The 19,018-nt window shown below is 40.6% G+C and overlaps 1 protein-coding gene across 1 annotated transcript; it reads left to right on the plus strand.

Moving 5' to 3' along the window:
• Window positions 1–1,798: 1,798 nt before the first annotated feature.
• On the plus strand, window positions 1,799–18,247 carry LOC143818282 (uroplakin-3b-like protein 1). Its single transcript, XM_077299640.1, has 6 exons — window positions 1,799–2,249; window positions 7,886–8,041; window positions 9,151–9,370; window positions 9,702–9,778; window positions 15,300–15,429; window positions 16,650–18,247. The coding sequence occupies exons 1-6, from the start codon at window positions 2,174–2,176 to the stop codon at window positions 16,696–16,698; spliced, it is 708 nt and encodes a 235-aa protein (XP_077155755.1). The 5' UTR covers window positions 1,799–2,173; the 3' UTR covers window positions 16,699–18,247.
• Window positions 18,248–19,018: the final 771 nt, after the last annotated feature.

A 19,018-nucleotide genomic window follows, 5' to 3' on the forward strand; every position in this document is an offset into this window, starting at 1 on the left:
TTTTCAACAATTGTGACGGATCCGTCGACCGTCACGATGTCGGAGCTGACTGACGCCAAACAACTGAAGTGTGAAAGAAGCCTAAGCTATTTGCTACAACTTGCTAAAACTAGACTAAAGTTACATGCTTATAATATAAAAAACAGTTTCTAGACGATCCCCTACCTAGACACTATAAAGATGTCCATAATGGTGATATAAGAGGAACTTCATTCTGGGGAACGGAAAGGGTCAAACAACACTGGAGAGAGTGTAATTATGAACACCTAATGTCCAGAATACTAAGTAAATGGACATTTCAATTGAACACCTTAAATCCAGCAGGATTAGATAGCAAAGTAGAGCTATTTGCATCCATGAATTGAATTGTGGGGGAGGGGAAAAAGGAATTCAACTGGTCCTATAATTATCTGAGGCAGGGTCTATCTATTCAAGTCTACTGGATCCATAAGACCTCCCTGATGAAGAAGGATGTTTCCTTTTAAACACGTTGGAGATAGATCCTGTTTTTTCAGACTTTCCTGCACCTATTGTGGCGCATGTGTTCTAGTGCTGCCGGTCGGACCACTGCCCAGGTACTTTGTATATGTACCATCAACAGATCAAAAACGCCCATCATTGACAGACCAGGAAAGCGACAGATGATTGGCGAATACGTTTACTTCTATTTTTCCATTCACTGGAAGCCAGATTGCTGACATATTGGAGTACTTTTACAAGCTGAGTATCAATCAGATTTAGGTAGGACATTTATCTGCATATCTACCTACATTATACATGCAGGTTTCCTTGCAGAAATATTGTTTTGATTGTAGGAGCATTTTAGCACGGTTTTCTTTATTACATCAGTACGTTAAAGAGTTTTTCTTGGGAAAAATATACAGCTGTAAATAGTAAGTTTGTATTTAACTTAAAAATATAGTCTAGTCTATATCCTAGATGTCTGATTAGCTTGTGGCTGATCCTATCCCACGCGCTTCATATCCGGTGCCATGGAAGTCGGATTAGTTATTAAAATAAGCTGTCAGCTGACTTTTGTTAAACACAAGATCAGCAGCAAAGCGGTCATGAACCAGGGTGAAGTAGCTGCTTAAGATTTTGGGTCTCTGGGTAAAATGTCAAAAGTAGAATACAAGTCTGTAATATATAATGTATAACCAAAATTAACAATTATGGGTTATCTTCAACAAATCATGATGGGAGATCCACACGATAAAGAAACATATTTGTGTGGAAATTGGTCAACATGGTAGATGGAATTTTGGCCATACTCAAACAAAGCAGTTAACTGAGCAAGAACATAGCACAGCTGTGTACACAGTGACAGTATGACAGTAAATTGGGGCTAACTGTGTCCTAGTTATGGAGCCACAGGTTCACTATGTGCTGCTATTTCATCAAATCCCATATATTTATAAAAAAAACATGGATATCTCTGTATGGCTCCATAGGAAATCTGTTATATGCGGAAATACAGTAGAGAAAACTAAGGAACCATTTAAATGGGCAGATTATCGGGAACGTGTATTCCAAGGAAGGTTCGTTTCACGATTATTGGCTTATCTAAACAGGCCGGCAGTCACTTGATGAGCAAGTAAAACGCTCATTTGTCAAAAAGATTATTTTTAAGCAAGCTTAAAAATTATCATTCTCATCAGCTCATCGTCCGGTGTAAACAAGTCACGAGCAGTAGAGAAAATGATGTTCTATGCACCCAGAACAATCATTCTGTGAGCTGTGTCAAACTGATTGTTGATTGTCTGCCTATTGGCCAATCAGCAATTGTGTAATGGCCGTGATCTTCTAGTCTAAATAGACCCTTGTATACTACCACAGAGGTTTTATTCAAAATTGGCATGATATTGAGGATTGTTATAGATTAGAAGGAGATCAAAAAATCTTTGGAGCTGAAGTGTGTAGTAAAAGCATAATTAGTAGATTACGACGCATCACACAGGAACAACTGGTACAAACACGTCTACTATTTATTTTTATGAAGTCATTTTAATGACTTGACTATTTCCTGAGGGCAGAGACTTGACCTGAATGTGGAGCAATTAATCTGGAGCAATTAATATTTTATTTGTTTTGGAGAGTTTATATCAACTGAAAATAGCAACAATATAATATTTAACCAAGGTAAGGGAAGAAGAAACAGAACAGAACGAGAAAGATGCAGTCCTGTAGAACAGCAATGTGGTGCCTGGCGATACTTGTAGTATTTGGTGCCTCCACTGTACATGGCCAGGGTAAGTTGATTTCTCATTTTATTTTTTCCCTTAGTTTTGCTATATATATATATATATATATATATATATATATATATATATACATACATACATACATACACTATATATACAAACAGTATAAGTCCGGGTGTGTGGTATCTGTTTTTTTTCTTCATTGCAAAAAACACTGATGACTGATGGTCCAGAACACTGACTGTCACCTATACCATTTTTTTCACGTACATGTTTTATACAGACATGTGAAGGAGGGTTAAAGTATGTATAAAATATGTATGTGTATGTACAGTGTATATACCTGTTATCATACTGAAATTGTAGTGTCAGCATTAGGGTCTTAGGGTCCAACTGTAAACAAAGTTTATGTCTAATTTCTGCTTTTTACATCTGAATCCCCTAAGGAACTATAGACCGCAATGACAGGAATGGAGTTCGAATAAACTCCATGTGTGATTTTGTTTTACTGATAATGTCAGAATTAATTTCAACTCCATTTGTATCATTGCGGTCTATGGCCACATTGGGGATTTGTCTGAATCCTGTTTTAGGGGGATGCAGGCAGGACCCCCGTACAGACTGTAGAAACAGAGTGTGGACAGAGCTTAATATAATAATGTATAGAACAGTGCAGTCCCCTATATTATTCCAAATTATCCCAATATACCTGCCAGCAGCAGCCAGAAGACACAAAAAAAAATCTGCAGCTTATCAATTGTTTCAGCTTTTTTTTCCTGTTTAAATGAATGGCAAACAATAACACAATTGAAAATTCTGCAAAAACACATATAAAAACAAATAAAATGTGTGCACTGTGTGCAGAATTTTTCCTGCCAACACTTTCGTTTTTGATGTAGAACAATCTGCAGCAAAAATAATTTGTGTGAACAGACCCTAAAGGGGTTTTCTAAGAATATAAATAAAATTAACATGAAATGATAAATCGATACTGCAGTGGTCTCTGTCAGTCCTGGCTTTGTGGCTTTACCTTATGTTATAGATTTGGGGGACATATAGGACTATTATTTTTCACCAAGTGGCAGGATTACTGTTTAATTACTGATAGATTTCAGTTGGTGATATGACTTTCCTTGGCATTTTGCATCTCTCTTGCTTTATGTGTTCAATTCTTTTTCCCTGTGTCATTTCTCACTATCACCCATAACTAGTGATGGGGGAGCACTAAAATGCTCAGGTGCTTGTTACTCGAATCGAGCAAATCGTAATGCTCGGGTGCTCGTTTCTAGTAACGAGCGTAATGGAAGTAGTTGGGAAAGTAGAGCATTTTTCCAGGCTGATATTTTAAAACTGGTAAGGTCCATAGTTATTGGCCCCTTCCCATCCTAAGAATAACAGTCTGGCGCAATGTCTCAGCTCTTCCTGATTGCCCTAGTGCAGTGGTAATCGGGGTAATGGGATTTGGGGTTGATGACAGCTGTGATTAGCCAAAAATCACAGCTGTCTGTCAGACACACCCATCATTAACCCAGTAAAAAAAAAGGAAAAAAACATGCACAAAAATCCTTTGTTCATAAAAACACTCCCCAACAAAAGCCCTTGTTCTCCAATTTATTAAAAATAAAACAAATCCCATGCAGTTCCGAAGTAGTCCAACGATTCCACACTGTCCCACATCGACTGAAGCACATGAAGCAATACAATGACACTCCATAGGCTTTTGAAGCCTTCGCTGCCAGACATGCTGCCCCACAAGGCCCGCAGTGAGGTTACATCAGTTCACAACTGCCTCAGTCTCACAGAGCACTGCCACAGGTAGTTCTGCAATCCGCGTAACCTGGCAGAAGAGCTGTAGTACGTCAGACTGCTGGACTGCGCTGCCACCATTCACACAGAACACAGTCCGATGTACTACAGCGATACCGCTGGGTCACACGGACTGCACTATGCCTGACACAGCGACTGTGATGCCCAGTAATCTTAAGGGAGTCTTTAAGGTAGACTTTAAGGTTACTGGAGTTCCCAGCTGCTGGAAAACCTAGAGTCTGTAAACTCTGGTAACATTAATTCACAGCCTCCATGTGTCCCAGCAGCTGGGAAATCCAGCAACCTTAAAGTCTCCCTTAAGTTTTCTGGGCCTCACAGCTGTCATGAGACCTGGTGGCTGTGAACTCCGGTAACCTTAAGGCTACCGCCGGTCAAGACGCTTTTTCTCTTGTATTAACCTTCCTGATGTCACCATTTGTCACAGATGCTGGCTCTCACGCTACTCTCAGAGTCAGAAACGGCAGCGGATGCTGCAGCATATCAAGCTTCGTTCTGTGAACGAAGCTTCATATGCTGTGGACTTCGGAGTGGTGATCGTGGTGGTGTGGAATACTTGACCAGCGCGGGACCTTTACTTTCAAATAAATGGGTAAATGAGGGGCATTATCAGGGAGTGTTTTTTTAAATATAGGACTTTTGTTTGCTTTTGTTTTTAACCCCTTAGTGACCTGGCTAAATTTTTTAAATCTGAGCAATGTCGCTTTATGTGACATAAATCCAGTGATATTGAGATTGCTTTTTCGCGGCACATTACAATTTATGAAATTGGTAAATTTAGGTCAATATGTTTTGTGTTCATTTATAAAAAAAAATCTGAAATTTTACAAAAATGTAAAAAAAAATGCAATTTTCAAACTTTGACTGATTGTCTCTTGAATCCAGATAGTCATACTACAGAAAAACATTAAACAACATTTCCCACATGTCTGCTTTACATCAGAACCATTTGTAAAATGTAGCAGTAATTTTTCAAGGAAACTTACTAAATTTATTGTTTTGAGGGACCTTTCCAGGTTTGACATGACTTTGGGGGTCCTATATATTGGAAAACCTCCAAAGGTGATACTACTTTGAAAACAGCTGACAAATTGAAATCTTCTGTCAGGTAGTTTATTAACCCTTCAGGTGACTTTCAGGAATTAATGGAAAGTGACATGACAGGAATGAAAATGTGTATTTTTACCACATAAATGTTGCTAACTTCTGAACAGGCCGCTATAGCTGGCAGACTCTAAGGCCAGTATTTGGCTGTGAACAGCCATGGCAAACATCAGGACCACACAATCATGATCTCAGGGTGCCAATGGGGATAAAGGGGACGTTCCCACACTCTGTTAACTATTTATATGATGTAGTCACTATTGACAGCAGCATCTAAGGGAATAAACAGATATGGACGGTGCCAACACTGATCGTGGCTCATACAGCAAGTTGTCAGCTATAGTGTCCAGCTGACAGCTAATGGATGTCATCTGTCTTAGGATGCTATTCTCTTATATCTCAGGTTAGTAAAAAGATGTATATAGTCATTAAGGGGTTAAATAACTCATCTGCCAGTTAAGCAGATGCAAATGCTTAATTCACTGCTTCTCCCCCCAATCTATCTGCGCTGCAAGGTGGGGGGTGGAAGCAGCGAATATTCATTTTATCTCTGATATCAGAGGTCAGTGGGCCGAGCATCGGGTCCCCGGGTCTTAGACAGACCCGACAACACAATGTGGCTGGCCAATCACAGTAATGCCTGTAGCCAATATGGCTACTGTATTACTGTGTATGGCAGGCAATCCTTGCATGTTGATTGGCTGTCTAACAGCCACAAAACATGAGGGACAGGGACTTGAGCATTGCACTTGAGAACCCCCGATACTTGGCCAAGTAATGAGTGTGCCCGAGCACCCTCATTCTCAATGACATCTAGCGAGAATTGCATGTCAAGAGCACCTTTAGAATTTTATTTACTTAGAAAATTGATGATTTGTTCAATATTTATTTCACCAGCTGCATATCTATATATCTATAATAATAATATACAGTATGTACTGTATATGTATAATATGTATGTATGTATGTATGTATTCATATACAGTACAGACCAAAAGTTTGGGCACACCTTCTCATTTAAAGATTTTTCTGTATTTTCATGACTATGAAAATTGTACATTCACACTGAAGGAATCAAAACTATGAATTAACACATGTGGAATTATATACTTAACAAAAAAGTGTGAAACAACTGAAATTATGTCTTATATTCTAGGTTCTTAAAAGTAGCCACCTTTTGCTTTGATGACTGCTTTGCACACTCTTGGTATTCTCTTGATGAGCTTCAAGAGGTAGTCACCGGGAATGGTTTTCACTTCACAGGTGTGCCCTGTCAGGTTTAGTAAGTGGGATTTCTTGCCTTATAAATGGGGTTGGGACCATCAGTTGTGTTGTGCAGAAGTCTGGTGGATACCCAGCTGATCGTCCTACTGAATAGACTGTTAGAATTTGTATTATGGCAAGAAAAAAGCAGCTAAGTAAAGAAAAACGAGTGGCCATCATTACTTTAAGAAATGAAGGTCAGTCAGTCCAAAAAATTGGGCAAACTTTGAAAGTGTCCCCAAGTGCAGTGGCAAAAACCATCAAGCGCTACAAAGAAACTGGCTCACATGAGGACTGCCCCAGGAAAGGAAGACCAAAAGTCACCTTTGCTTCTGAGGATAAGTTTATCGGAGTCACCAGCCTCAGAAATCGCAGGTTAACAGCAGCTCAGATTAGAGACCAGGTCAATGACACACAGAGTTCTAGCAGCAGACACATCTCTACAACAACTGTTAAGAGGAGACTTTGTGCAGCAGGCCTTCATGGTAAAATAGCTGCTAGGAAACCACTGCTAAGGACAGGCAACAAGCAGGAGAGACTTGTTTGGGCTAAAGACCACAAGCAATGGACATTAGACCAGTGGAAATCTGTGCTTTGGTCTGATGAGTCCAAATTATAGATCTTTGGTTCCAACCACCATGTCTTTGTGCGATGCAGAAAAGGTGAACGGATGGACTCTACATGCCTGGTTCCCACCATGAAGCATGGAGGAGGAGGTGTGATGGTGTGGGGGTGCTTTGCTGGTGACACTGTTGGGGATTTATTCAAAATTGAAGGCATACTGAACCAGCATGGCTACCACAGCATCTTGCAGCGGCATGCTATTCCATCCGGTTTGCGTTTAGTTGGACCATCATTTATTTTTCAACAGGACAATGACCCCAAACACACCTCCAGGCTGTGTAAGGGCTATTTGACCAGGAAGGAAAGTGATGGGGTGCTATGCCAGATGACCTGGCCTCCACAGTCACCAGACCTGAACCCAATCGAGATGGTTTGGGGTGAGCTGGACCACAGAGTGAAGGCAAAAGGGCCGACAAGTGCTAAGCATCTCTAGGAACTCCTTCAAGATTGTTGGAAGCCCATTTCCGGTGACTACCTCTTGAAGCTCATCAAGAGAATGCCAAGAGTGTGCAAAGCAGTCATCAAAGCAAAAGGTGGCTACTTTGGTGAACCTAGAATATAAGACATAATTTCAGTTGTTTCACACTTTTTTGTTAAGTATATAATTCCACATGTGTTAATTCATAGTTTTGATTCCTTCAGTGTGAATGTACAATTTTCATAGTCATGAAAATACAGAAAAATCTTTAAATGAGAAGATGTGTCCAAACTTTTGGTCTGTACTGTATATATGATAGTATGAACATTCAGTACTAAGTTGGGAAAATTACCTGAGAACCTCAATTATGTATACCATGATCCTCTATGTCAGGTATGTGATCAAACTATTTTTCCCTCACTTATACCTGTCTGGTAATTTTCTTCTTTAGTTTTTACAATAACCTGTCCTCCGACCCTGGTTTCATCTGAGCTACTTGGAAGAATCACGAGTAACACATTCACATTACAAGACTTTTGCTGCCTTGTTCAGAATCCTCAAATTCTTCCAACTGACAATATAGTAGTTCTAGTTGGATTAAGCAATGGTAAGTGAAATAAAAAGACATATAATATATATGTATATGAAACTAATATTAAGATGCTTCTAGAATTTTCACCAAAAACGTAGTATTGGACTTTTTTTTTAGTAATTAAAAAAGAAGTAATGAGGTTGGAAGCACACATAGTGAATAAAAGTCAACAATGCATTTTCTGACTCAATAATTGCAGTGCCTAACCTTCCATTAACATTGGCACAAAAACTTTCCACCAGGAGCTTCATGGCATTGACTTCCATAATAAAGTAGTTACATACCGGCATTACATCATAAAGCACATTGCCAAACGCCAGGTGGATTGGTGCAAAACATGCCACCAATGGACTCTGGAGCTGTGGAAACTTGTTCTGTGAAGCGATGAATCATGTTTAGCTGGCTAGCTTACAGATGTGTCTGGGTTTGGTGAATGCATTGAGCACTTTACCTGCTGACTGCATAGTGTGAACTGTAATGTTTGGTGGTTGAAGGATAATGTTATGAGAATGCTTTTTAGAGGTTGGCCTAGCCACCTTAGTTATAATTAAGGGAAATCTAAATAATTTAGCAAACTAAGATATTTTAGTCAATTGTATGCTTCCACCTTTGTGGGTATCGTGTGGAGAAGACATGTTTGTAGTGTTCCAGCATAACTGTACCCAAAAAAATAAAGTCCATGAAGGCATGGTTGGGTAAGTTTTGGAGTGGAACGTGACTGACCCATACAGAGCTATGACTTCAATCCCTTCTAACACCTTTGAGATGAACTATAACAGAAATTCCAATCGTTTGTCCAACATCAGTGTCTGTTCTCACAAACATACGGTAGTTGTGGATGAATGGGCAAGAATTCAAACAGATATACTCCAATGTTCGTTAGAAAGCTTTACCAAAAGAGTGGAAGCTGTAATAGGCTCAGTGGGGAGCTATATCCATATTAATGCCTATGAATTTAGAATGTGATTTCATAATAGCTCCTGTAAGTTTAATGTGCATGTGTCCTAATACTTTCATCCATGTAGTGTGCATATATTTCTCTAAAACATACGTTGTATTGTATTGTATTGTATTATTGAACATTTCCTTCCTATGAATATGTGGGATTTCTTCCTGTTTTTCAGTTATCAACAGTCTTAATCCCGGAACCATCAATATAAACAATCCAGCATTATACGCCAATTTTTCTCAAAGTGGGTACTTTGCTGCTCTAAATGTTCTTGCTGGTTCCCTTTGCACCTTACCAGCAAATCTAGGAGGAATACAAATTGGAAGTAATATTTTATGCCTAAATTCAATCTTACCATTTTGCAATGGCCCCCTACTTATAGTAGGGCCTTACAGGTAAATATTTGTAAATGGTTATTGATCTTTAGACACAATGTGCCTGATTCATCAAGACTAGCATTATTCAGGCCGGTCTTGATGAGGGGGCATGCTGGAGCTGAATCTGGAGCATCTGATGAGTGTTGCCACGTCAGAAATTTTACTCCAGTCAAGGACTGCGGTAAGATTCCTGGTGTAGGGAATACCACAGCTTGTCAAGAATTAGCCGAGATACAGCACCATGCCCATGCTGCACCCATGTACTTCATTCATCAACTCTTCGTAAAAATAAAGTATTCATTAACCTATGTTAGTATTTTAATTCTGGGCTTATTTCTTTCTGCCATAGGGTAATAATATATGTTTATCGTAACGGCACACTTATAGCTGTAACTGACCCATCAGCTGAAATCCTCCTAAGGAGCCGTGAGTACACATACAAGTTATATTAAAGTTATATGCTTAATGAAGAATACGATTAGTATTGATTTTATGTGTGAAATATGGTCCAGTGCCTTTTCTTTGTTGCTCCCCTCCAGTCTTTGTAGGGCTGCAGCATCTACAACACTTAAGCAGTGCAGCCAATCACTGGCCTCTGCTGTACTGTGCCCAGACCAGTGATTGTCTGCAGTGATCATTTTTTGTAGCTGGGGTATAGCCTCTGCACCACCACAGCATTACCACTAGAGTTTACAAACGACGATGTCCTGCCAAGAATAATCATTTACCATCAAGCTTGAAAATAATTCTACTCAATCAACGAGCATTTTGCTCGTTCATTTGTTGACCCACAACCTGTTTACACTTGCTGATTATCATTAAGTGAGCGCTTCTAGTAATACTTGTTCACAATCATTAGACAGTGAAAATGTACCCTTACTTCATGCACGCATCTTGGAAATTGGGAAAACTGTTACAGAAAATTTAGTATCTTTTGATTACATTCTAACATTTTTTTAAGTTTTTTCTAAAAACCAGAATCTTCTTTTAATATAGTAAACTAGGGAATACACTGAGCACCTATTTGGAATTCCATGTTTCTCCTTGTATAAAGTATTCATGTAGTTTCTAAAAATTAAAGGGGTTATCCGAGACTAGCTTTTTTCCCCTATGAGGCTAAGAACTGATACTCAGGTTGTTGCTAATTCTCTACCTGTTCTACCGATCTCTCATGGACTGCTCCTGCCGGCAATTCTGTGGCTTCCGCTGACATCAGGAGGCAAAGCAGCTTATTCTCGTAAGCCATGCTCTGTCAATGACGCGTCACTGCTGATGTCAGTCTGATTGACGGCTGGCTCCCCACTGCCTAACTGTAGGGAGTTTTCTGTCATTCAACATGACTTCAGCAGTGACATCCATCAACAGAGCAGACTGGAAGAGCTGCTCGTTGACGTGAAGTCAAATTAACTGGCACGAGTGGTCCGTGATAGCTCCTAGCCAGCAGAGTTTGGCTCTGGGTAGAACAGGCAGTTGATTACCAATTACCTTCCTGTAAGTTCTTAGCTCTTTAGGGAAAAATAACCAAAGTCCTGGATAACCGCTTTAATTTACAACTCTGAACAATGAGGGTATTAGGATGAGTGTATTATATAATTTATGGAAAAGGCAAGATGTGGCCGGCACTCCATGTTCCCATGTGGTGCTCGTGGAGAAAGTATAAATCGAAAGGCAAAGAATCCCGGCACTCATGTATTGAGTAGTAGCCAGAGGCGTAGCTAGGTTTTGGTTCAGGGGGGCGAAGCTTCTGAGTCAGCCCCTAACCAGGTAACCTTGATTACAACTGGGTGATGCACCCTAATATTGGATGTAGGAGAACCTCAGCAGATGACTGTGTTGTTACTGAAAATAATCTCTATATAAAGACCAACATTGATATTACCACCATATGGTCAGTGGTAGATACCAGTCCTGCAGAACATATGACAGATCAAAGTACAGTAACAGATGGTGACTTTCAGCTGACGTTCATTCTGATGGTATTGTTCACTTTTCCTGTCTTTTCCATTTGGCCCAGACCGATACAACAACTTCTTCCACCTATGACTCGTCTGAAGAGATTACAACAAAGACTCATTTCACTTCTCATATTTTTGAGCACCGTCCCCATCTATTCCCAACCTGCACAAACTCCTCATCCTGCTGATACCCCCAATACTGATCCGCTGCTGCTGTATGTGTCCCTATTACTGCACCTACTGTGTGGTCCTCTGTGCCCTCTAAAATCTAAAGCAAGCCACTAGAATATAGTAATGCTGGGAGCAAGTGCCCTAGAAAACAGTGCCCACACTTTGCCCCCTAGAAAGTAATGCCTTCTGTGTGCCCCTTTGATAGTCACAGTAACCTGAGTTCCCCTATAACAATAAGTGCCCACTTTACATTGAATAATGTCCTGAGTCTCTGCCCCGTACAGCTTCTCTATACATAGTATGATACTCTCTTATACTGTACATAACATGATGCTCCCTCACTGTAATGTACCCCCACACAGTATACTGACCCCTTAGTAGCCCCCAAACTGCATGATGGCCCCCACACTGCATGATGGCCCCTTCACTGTAATCCCCACACTGTATAATGGCCCCCTAGATATCCTCCATATAGTATAATGTAACAGATAGTCTTTAATATAGTATAATGCACTCCCCATAGGCCTGTATAGTATCATGCTCTCCCCATAGGCCTATGTAGTATAAAGCATTCCCCATAGGACTGTAGAGCATAATGCTCTCCCCATAGGCCTGTATAGTATAATGCACTCCCCATAGGCCTGTATAGTATGTTGCTCTCCCCATAGGCCTGTATTGTATAATGCACCAGATAAAAAAATTAATCCAATACTCACCTATCCTCTCCTTCTTGTTCCCATGGTGCTCTGAGCGCCTGCACATATCCAGACAGCGGGCGCTGAGTACTAACGTCAGACGCTGAGAGCGGGATGATGGGAGAGGGAGCGTAACGCTTCTTCTCTCATCAATGCGGTCGGCTGTATCATCAGCTAGCCGATACAGTTGCACTTGCGATGACGGGCGGGGGGCCAACTGCTGGCACCAGGCCCCCCACCTCATCAGGTGCCCCATAACAGCCAGGCGGCAGTGCAGGGAGATCGATTCTCCCTGCTCTGCCACAGAATACAGTCACATAGCATAGCTCCGGGTGGGTCCCCTCAGAGCGTGGAGCCTGGAGAGACCACCCCCTCTGCCCCACCGGTAGCTACACTACTGGTAGTAGCTGTTTATTGCAATCAAAGCAAAACCATAGACGTCTTAGCCCATCCCTGGCTTTTATCAATAATGAAGGTGGAATGCAATTGAAAATTTATATACGGTACATTCACATAAAGGAAATGCCATCACAATAATGACCGTTATATTAACATATGAAATAAAACAAGTAATTTACAATAATATGTAAAAAACATGCACATAACAAATTGTGATAGTCCCAGAGTAAAAAAAAAAAGTAAATCAAGAAATCATAATGTATAGTATACAAATGATTCCTTATTGAAAGGTTATCTCTTCCCCTGAAAAAAATATACATATATATATAGACACACACATATACCACGATCAAATGAGGGAAAAAAATGAAATAAAGTCAACATTAAAGGGAATCTGTCACCTCATTTTGCCGCTATAAACTGTGGCCACCGCCATTAAGGGCTTATCTACAGCATTCTGTAGATAAGCCCCCAATGTAACCTGAAAGATAAGAAAAACAACTTGGGTACGGTCACACAGTGGCACTTTGATCGCTACGACGGTACGATCCGTGACGTTCCAGCGATATCCATACGATATTGCAGTGTCTGACACGCAGCAGCGATCAGGGACCCCGCTGAGAATCGTACGTCGTAGCAGATCGTTTGGAACTTTATTTCGTCGCTGGATCTCTCGCTGTCATCGCTGGATCGTTGTGTGTGACAGCGATCCAGCGATGCGTTCGCTTGTAACCAGGGTAAACATCGGGTTACTAAGCGCAGGGCCACGCTTAGTAACCCGATGTTTACCGTGGTTACCAGCGTAAAAGTAAAAAAAAAAAACAGTACATACTCACATTCCGGTGTCCGTCAGGTCCCTTGCCGTCTGCTTCCCGCTCTGACTGACTCCCGGCCGGAATGTAAGAGCAGAGCACAGCAGTGACGTCACCGCTGTGATCTGCTTTCACTTTACGGCGGCACTCAGTCAGAGCAGGAAGCAGACGGCAAGGGACCTGAAGGACACCGGAATGTGAGTATGTACGGTTTTTTTTTTTTTACTTTTACGCTGGTAACCAGGGTAAACATCGGGTTACTAAGCGCGGCCCTGCGCTTAGTAACCCGATGTTTACCCTGGTTACCCGGGACCTCGGCATCGTTGGTCGCTGGAGAGCGGTCTGTGTGACAGCTCTCCAACGACCACACAACGACTTTCCAACGATCATGGCCAGGTCGTATCGCTGGTCGTGATCGTTGGAAAGTTGCAGAGTGTGACAGTACCCTTAGATTATACTTACCCAGGGGCAATCCCGGTTCTGGTCCGATGGGCATCGCAGGTCCGGGTCCGGCACCCCCATCTTCATGCGATGACGTCCTCTTCCTTGCTTCTGTTGCGGCTCCTGTGTAGGCGTACTGATTTGCCCTATTGAGGGCAGCATAAAGTACTGCAGTGCACGGGCGCTGGGCCTCTCTGACCTTTCCCGGCGCCTGCGCACTGCAGTACTTTGCTCTGCCTTCAAAAGGGCAGAGAATTACGCCTGCGCAGGAGCCGCGACAGAAGCAAGGAAGAGGACGTCATCGCATGAAGATGGGGGTGCCGGACCCGGACCGCGACGCCCATCGGACCAGACCGCTCACCGGCGAATATAATCTAACTTGTTTTTCTTATCTTTCGGGTTACATCGGGGCTTATCTACAGCATTATAGAATGCTGTAGATAAGCCCCTGATGGCGGTGGCCATAGTTTATAGCGGCAAAATGAGGTGACAGATTCTCTTTAATGTACTATAACGGTAGAGTATATCATTCCTATATTCTATGAAATAAGGTGTTGAGACAATTACTGTTCTCCTTCTTTATACATATAAATGTATCCTAGATTTTATTCTCGTACACAGAAGTTTTGTAAAAAAAGTTTTTAATTTTCTTATTGTTTTTTTATTTTATATTTATCATTATTATTACATTTCATCTTACGTTTAATGTTATGTATATATTTCATTGTTTTTGAATTATACAACCAGAATATTGTAAATTGGAGGTTCATGTTTATCTGCAAAACATTAATTCAGGAAAAACCTGCAAAAGAGTTACAGGCACTTGTGTCTTCAACTAGAGAAATCTATCAATCGTGGATCTACGTACAGAAGACGTATGCAAAATATTAAGAAAAAAGTGACTACAATTAAAAAAAAAAAACAACTTAAAAAAAAAACTCCAATAAAAATTTAGCTGAAAATTAGAAAGGAGATAATTTATATAAGAATAGAAAGAAATGGAAAAAAGTAAAGTGGTTAGGAGACAGAAAATAAAATGGTTGACTTCACATGATCCTGTTCAATTCATAATCCTTATTTAAGTCATTAGGAGATAATGTATTCAGCCGATGTATCCAATACGCTTCTCTCTTGAGGATTTTTTTTATATTACCACCCCTCCTAGGTGACGTTATTTGCCCGATAACTTTTCTCTTAAGCTGCACAATTGTGTGATTCCTAACTTTGAAGTGGGTAAGAAGTGGTAATACCATATCCCCACAACAAATTGTTAATATAACGATCATTTTTGTGATGTAATTTCTTTGATGAGAATGTATATAAACTTTCAATTCTATTCCACCTGCATTATTGATAAAAAGCCTAGGATGGGCTGAAACATCTATTATATAATTTATAACTTACCATGAGTTGTTACAAAACTGAACTTATTGGTCATTTCATATTTCTAATGCTTACGACTTCTGCCTTGCAGCTACAAATTTCCGTTCAATTGATACTTCAGTGAAGAATCGCAGTGCTGGCATGATTGTCATTACTGCCCTCCTGCCTATTCTGTTTTCACTGTTATTCGTCATCTTTACTACAATGTTATTCTTGAAATGGTAAGTACTGGTGCTATCTAAGACTCTTCTAGTTAGGGCCCATAATACTCAAGAAATTGCCCTTCTTTGAACTCCTAGTAAGCCATCAGCAAAAGTTTGTATCACACACCCATCTGCAATAATGGCTTCTTTAGGTAATATTCATGACCTAAAAAGTAACGCAGTTGCCGCAACCTACAACTTTAAAGATTGCAAATCATAACTGTAAAGTCAACTTGGCTCAAATCTTTGACATTGTGTTCTATTCAAGGATTTTTAACTTAAAGGAGTTCTCCAGTGAGACAATAAATTCAGCAATGGGCAGTCAGAGGGTGTTATGACAATTATAGACTGCATTTCACACCCATGATAGGTTCCCTTCTCCACTGCTGCCATTATGGTGGCTCTGGTGTGTTTGCAATGGTGAAGTTATTGGCCACCAGTCAACTGCTGCAGGTTTAGGATTGGCCAATCATCAGCGCAGTGGTCAGATCACTGGTGGTCCTCCATGATGTCACCACCACTAGCCTTGAGAGCCTGAGCTCTGGAATAGGGAGCTGGGTATGCATTATTTCATTATTTTTACCCTCTGGATTTTCACTGCTAAATTTACCTTTTGACTGGAGAACCTTGGAGCAGATGTTGCTCCTACTGTTTCTAGTTAATTATGGTGGCTCCAACAGGAACGGAGTTCAACAACTTACATTGTTGGACAAAAGATATCATATAACATTTCAATGTTGAAACTTACTAATCTTTTAAAGCGGTTCTTTACTTTGGTCAACCTCTAATTTTAAAAGGGTCCCTTAATAAGCCATTCGCTAAGTGTCCTTATGATCGGTCCATCAGCTATCAGCTGTAGCCAGTGGTAAAATCTGGCTGTACGTATTCAATCCCACAGGGGAAAAATACGTATTCCAAAATTTCCCCCAAATCAGTGGGTCGTCTGTATAATGGTGGACATGTCGTTCAATGCAGGAGGGTCAAAATCCTTAGAACCCAAATCATCATTAACTAGGAAAAATCTGCTAATACAAAGTAAAATGTGCAGTTCTCAATTTTCTTTATGATGATTTCTATACTTTACTAATGAACAGTACAGTGACATGGGAACCAAGCATACTAGTAGTAGGAAAGAAAAGAAAAGAAAAAGCTTCTGATTACGTTAATAACATTTTGTATCTTCAACGTTTAAAAAGTAAACCTGACTTTCTATGTGAAATATGTTTCTTCTCTTTTAGTTGCTGTTGCCGTATCTTCACACCAACAAAATGTCAGCAGGAGTCGTAAATAAGAATAAACGCTCCCGAGTTCCAGCAGCAGCAATCTGCTAGTTTTCTTTATTATCTACGTGTACGTGAAGCAGCCTAATTAATTAGTGCTTTAAAAAGAAATGGATTTTAGCTCAACAAAATGGCATATGTGAAATATTTGTTATTCATTCTATTTTCCACATATTATAACAAAGGTGCCCAAACTTGTATAGGACACAGAGAACTTTTTAATATGAAAGGTGTTCATTTACGCAAAATACTAATGTGACCGTCCAATACCAGGAAGGTAATTCTGACCCCCATTGATCTACTTTAACATTGGTGAGTGTCAAAAAGAAAAAACATTACTTGCCTACACTCCAGACACTACACACACTACACCCTAGTCCATGCCCTCATCATCTCTCGCCTTGACTACTGCAACCTCCTGCTCTGTAGCCTCCCCTCTAACACTCTCACACCTCTCCAATCTATTCTAAACTCTGCTGCATGACTAATGCACCTGTCCCCCCGCTATTCCCCGGCCTCTCCCCTCTGTCAATCCCTTCACTGGCTCCCTATTGCCCAGAGACTCCAGTACAAAACCCTAACCATGACGTACAAAGCCATCCACAACCTGTCTCCTCCTTACATCTGTCACCTCGTCTCCCGATACTTTCCTACATGCAACCTCCGATCCTCACAAGATCTCCTTCTCTACTCCCCTCTTATCTCCTCTTCCCACAATCGTATACAAGATTTCTCTCAGGTATCACCCCTACTCTGGAACCCTCTACCACAACACATCAGACTCTCTCCTACCATCAAAACCTTCAAAAAGAGTCTGAAGACCCACCTCTTCCGACAAGCCTACAACCTGCAGTAACCACCGATCAACCAAACCGCTGCATGACCAGCTCTACCCTCGCCTACTGTATTCTCACCCATTCCTTGCAGATTGTGAGCCTTCGCGGGCAGGGTCCTCTCTCCTCCTGTACCAGTTATGACTTGTATTGTTTAAGATTATTGTACTTGTTTTTATTATGTATACCCCTCCTTACATGTAAAGCGCCATGGAATAAATGGCGCTATAACAATAAATAATAATAATAATAATAATAATAATAATATTGCTTCTGCAGAATGAGCCAGACAGGCAGATGCTGGTGCGTGACATAATAGGTGGCTACATTCACTTATTTTACTGGCTTATATAGCGCTATTGATTCCATAGTGCTTTACAGACATCACTGTGCCCATTGAGCCTACAATCTAATTTCCTTATCAGTATGTCCATGGAGTGTTCGGAGGAAACCAGAGAACCTAGAAGAAACACATAAAGGAAACCCACATGAAGAACATACAAACACCTTGCAGATATTGTCCATGGTGGGATTTCAACAAAGGACCACTAACCACTGAGCCACTGTGCTGCCCATTTAGACTGTGCTTATATTTAATAAGTCTATGGCTTCCTCCACATTACTAATGAGTAGAAATGTGAGACTGAAGGATAAGGCTAGCATGAGTCTACAGAAAACATGATGTAATAGCTAAATTTACAGGGTGGGCCATTTTTATAGATACACCTAAATAAAATGGGAATGGTTGGTGATATCAAATTCCTGTTTGTGGCACATTGGTATATGGGAGGCGGACAATTTTTCAAGATGGGTGGTGACCATGGCGACCATTTTGAAGTCAGCCATTTTGGATCCAACGTTATTTTTTCCAATGGGAAGAGGGTCATGTGACACATCAAACTTATTGAGAATTTCAAAAGAAAAACAATGATGTGCTTGGTTTTAACATATCTTTATTATTTCATGAGTTATTTACATGTTTATGAGCACTTATAAAATGTGTTCAAAGTGCTGCCCATTGTGTTGGATTGTCATTGCAACCCTCTTCTCCCACTCTTGGCACCCTGATAGCAACACCGCAGAAGAAATACTAGCACAGGCTTCCAGTGTCCGTTGTTTCAGATGCTGCACATCTCGTATCATAAGGCATTTGTCTATGCTGTGAAGATCCAAAATGGCCAACTTCAAAATGGCTGCCATGGTCATCACCCATCTTGAAAAGTTTTCCCCCTCCCATATGCTAATGTGCCACAAGCAAGAAGTTGATATCACCAACCATTCCCATTTTATTTAGGTGTATCCATATAAATGGCCTACCCTGTAGATAGTCAGTCCTGACATCATATTTTAAGTGACTTCCACATTGGACTTGTGCTTTGAAAGGTGAAAATCCGCTGGTAAGGAAACATTGGAATCTACTATGTTGACATACTGTAAGTAATACATTTGGATTCTATCATGATAGCCTACGTAATATATTTGAATCCTGCAATC

This window comes from Ranitomeya variabilis, chromosome 3, assembly GCF_051348905.1.
Source record: "Ranitomeya variabilis isolate aRanVar5 chromosome 3, aRanVar5.hap1, whole genome shotgun sequence".
Taxonomy (NCBI): Eukaryota; Metazoa; Chordata; class Amphibia; order Anura; family Dendrobatidae; genus Ranitomeya; species Ranitomeya variabilis.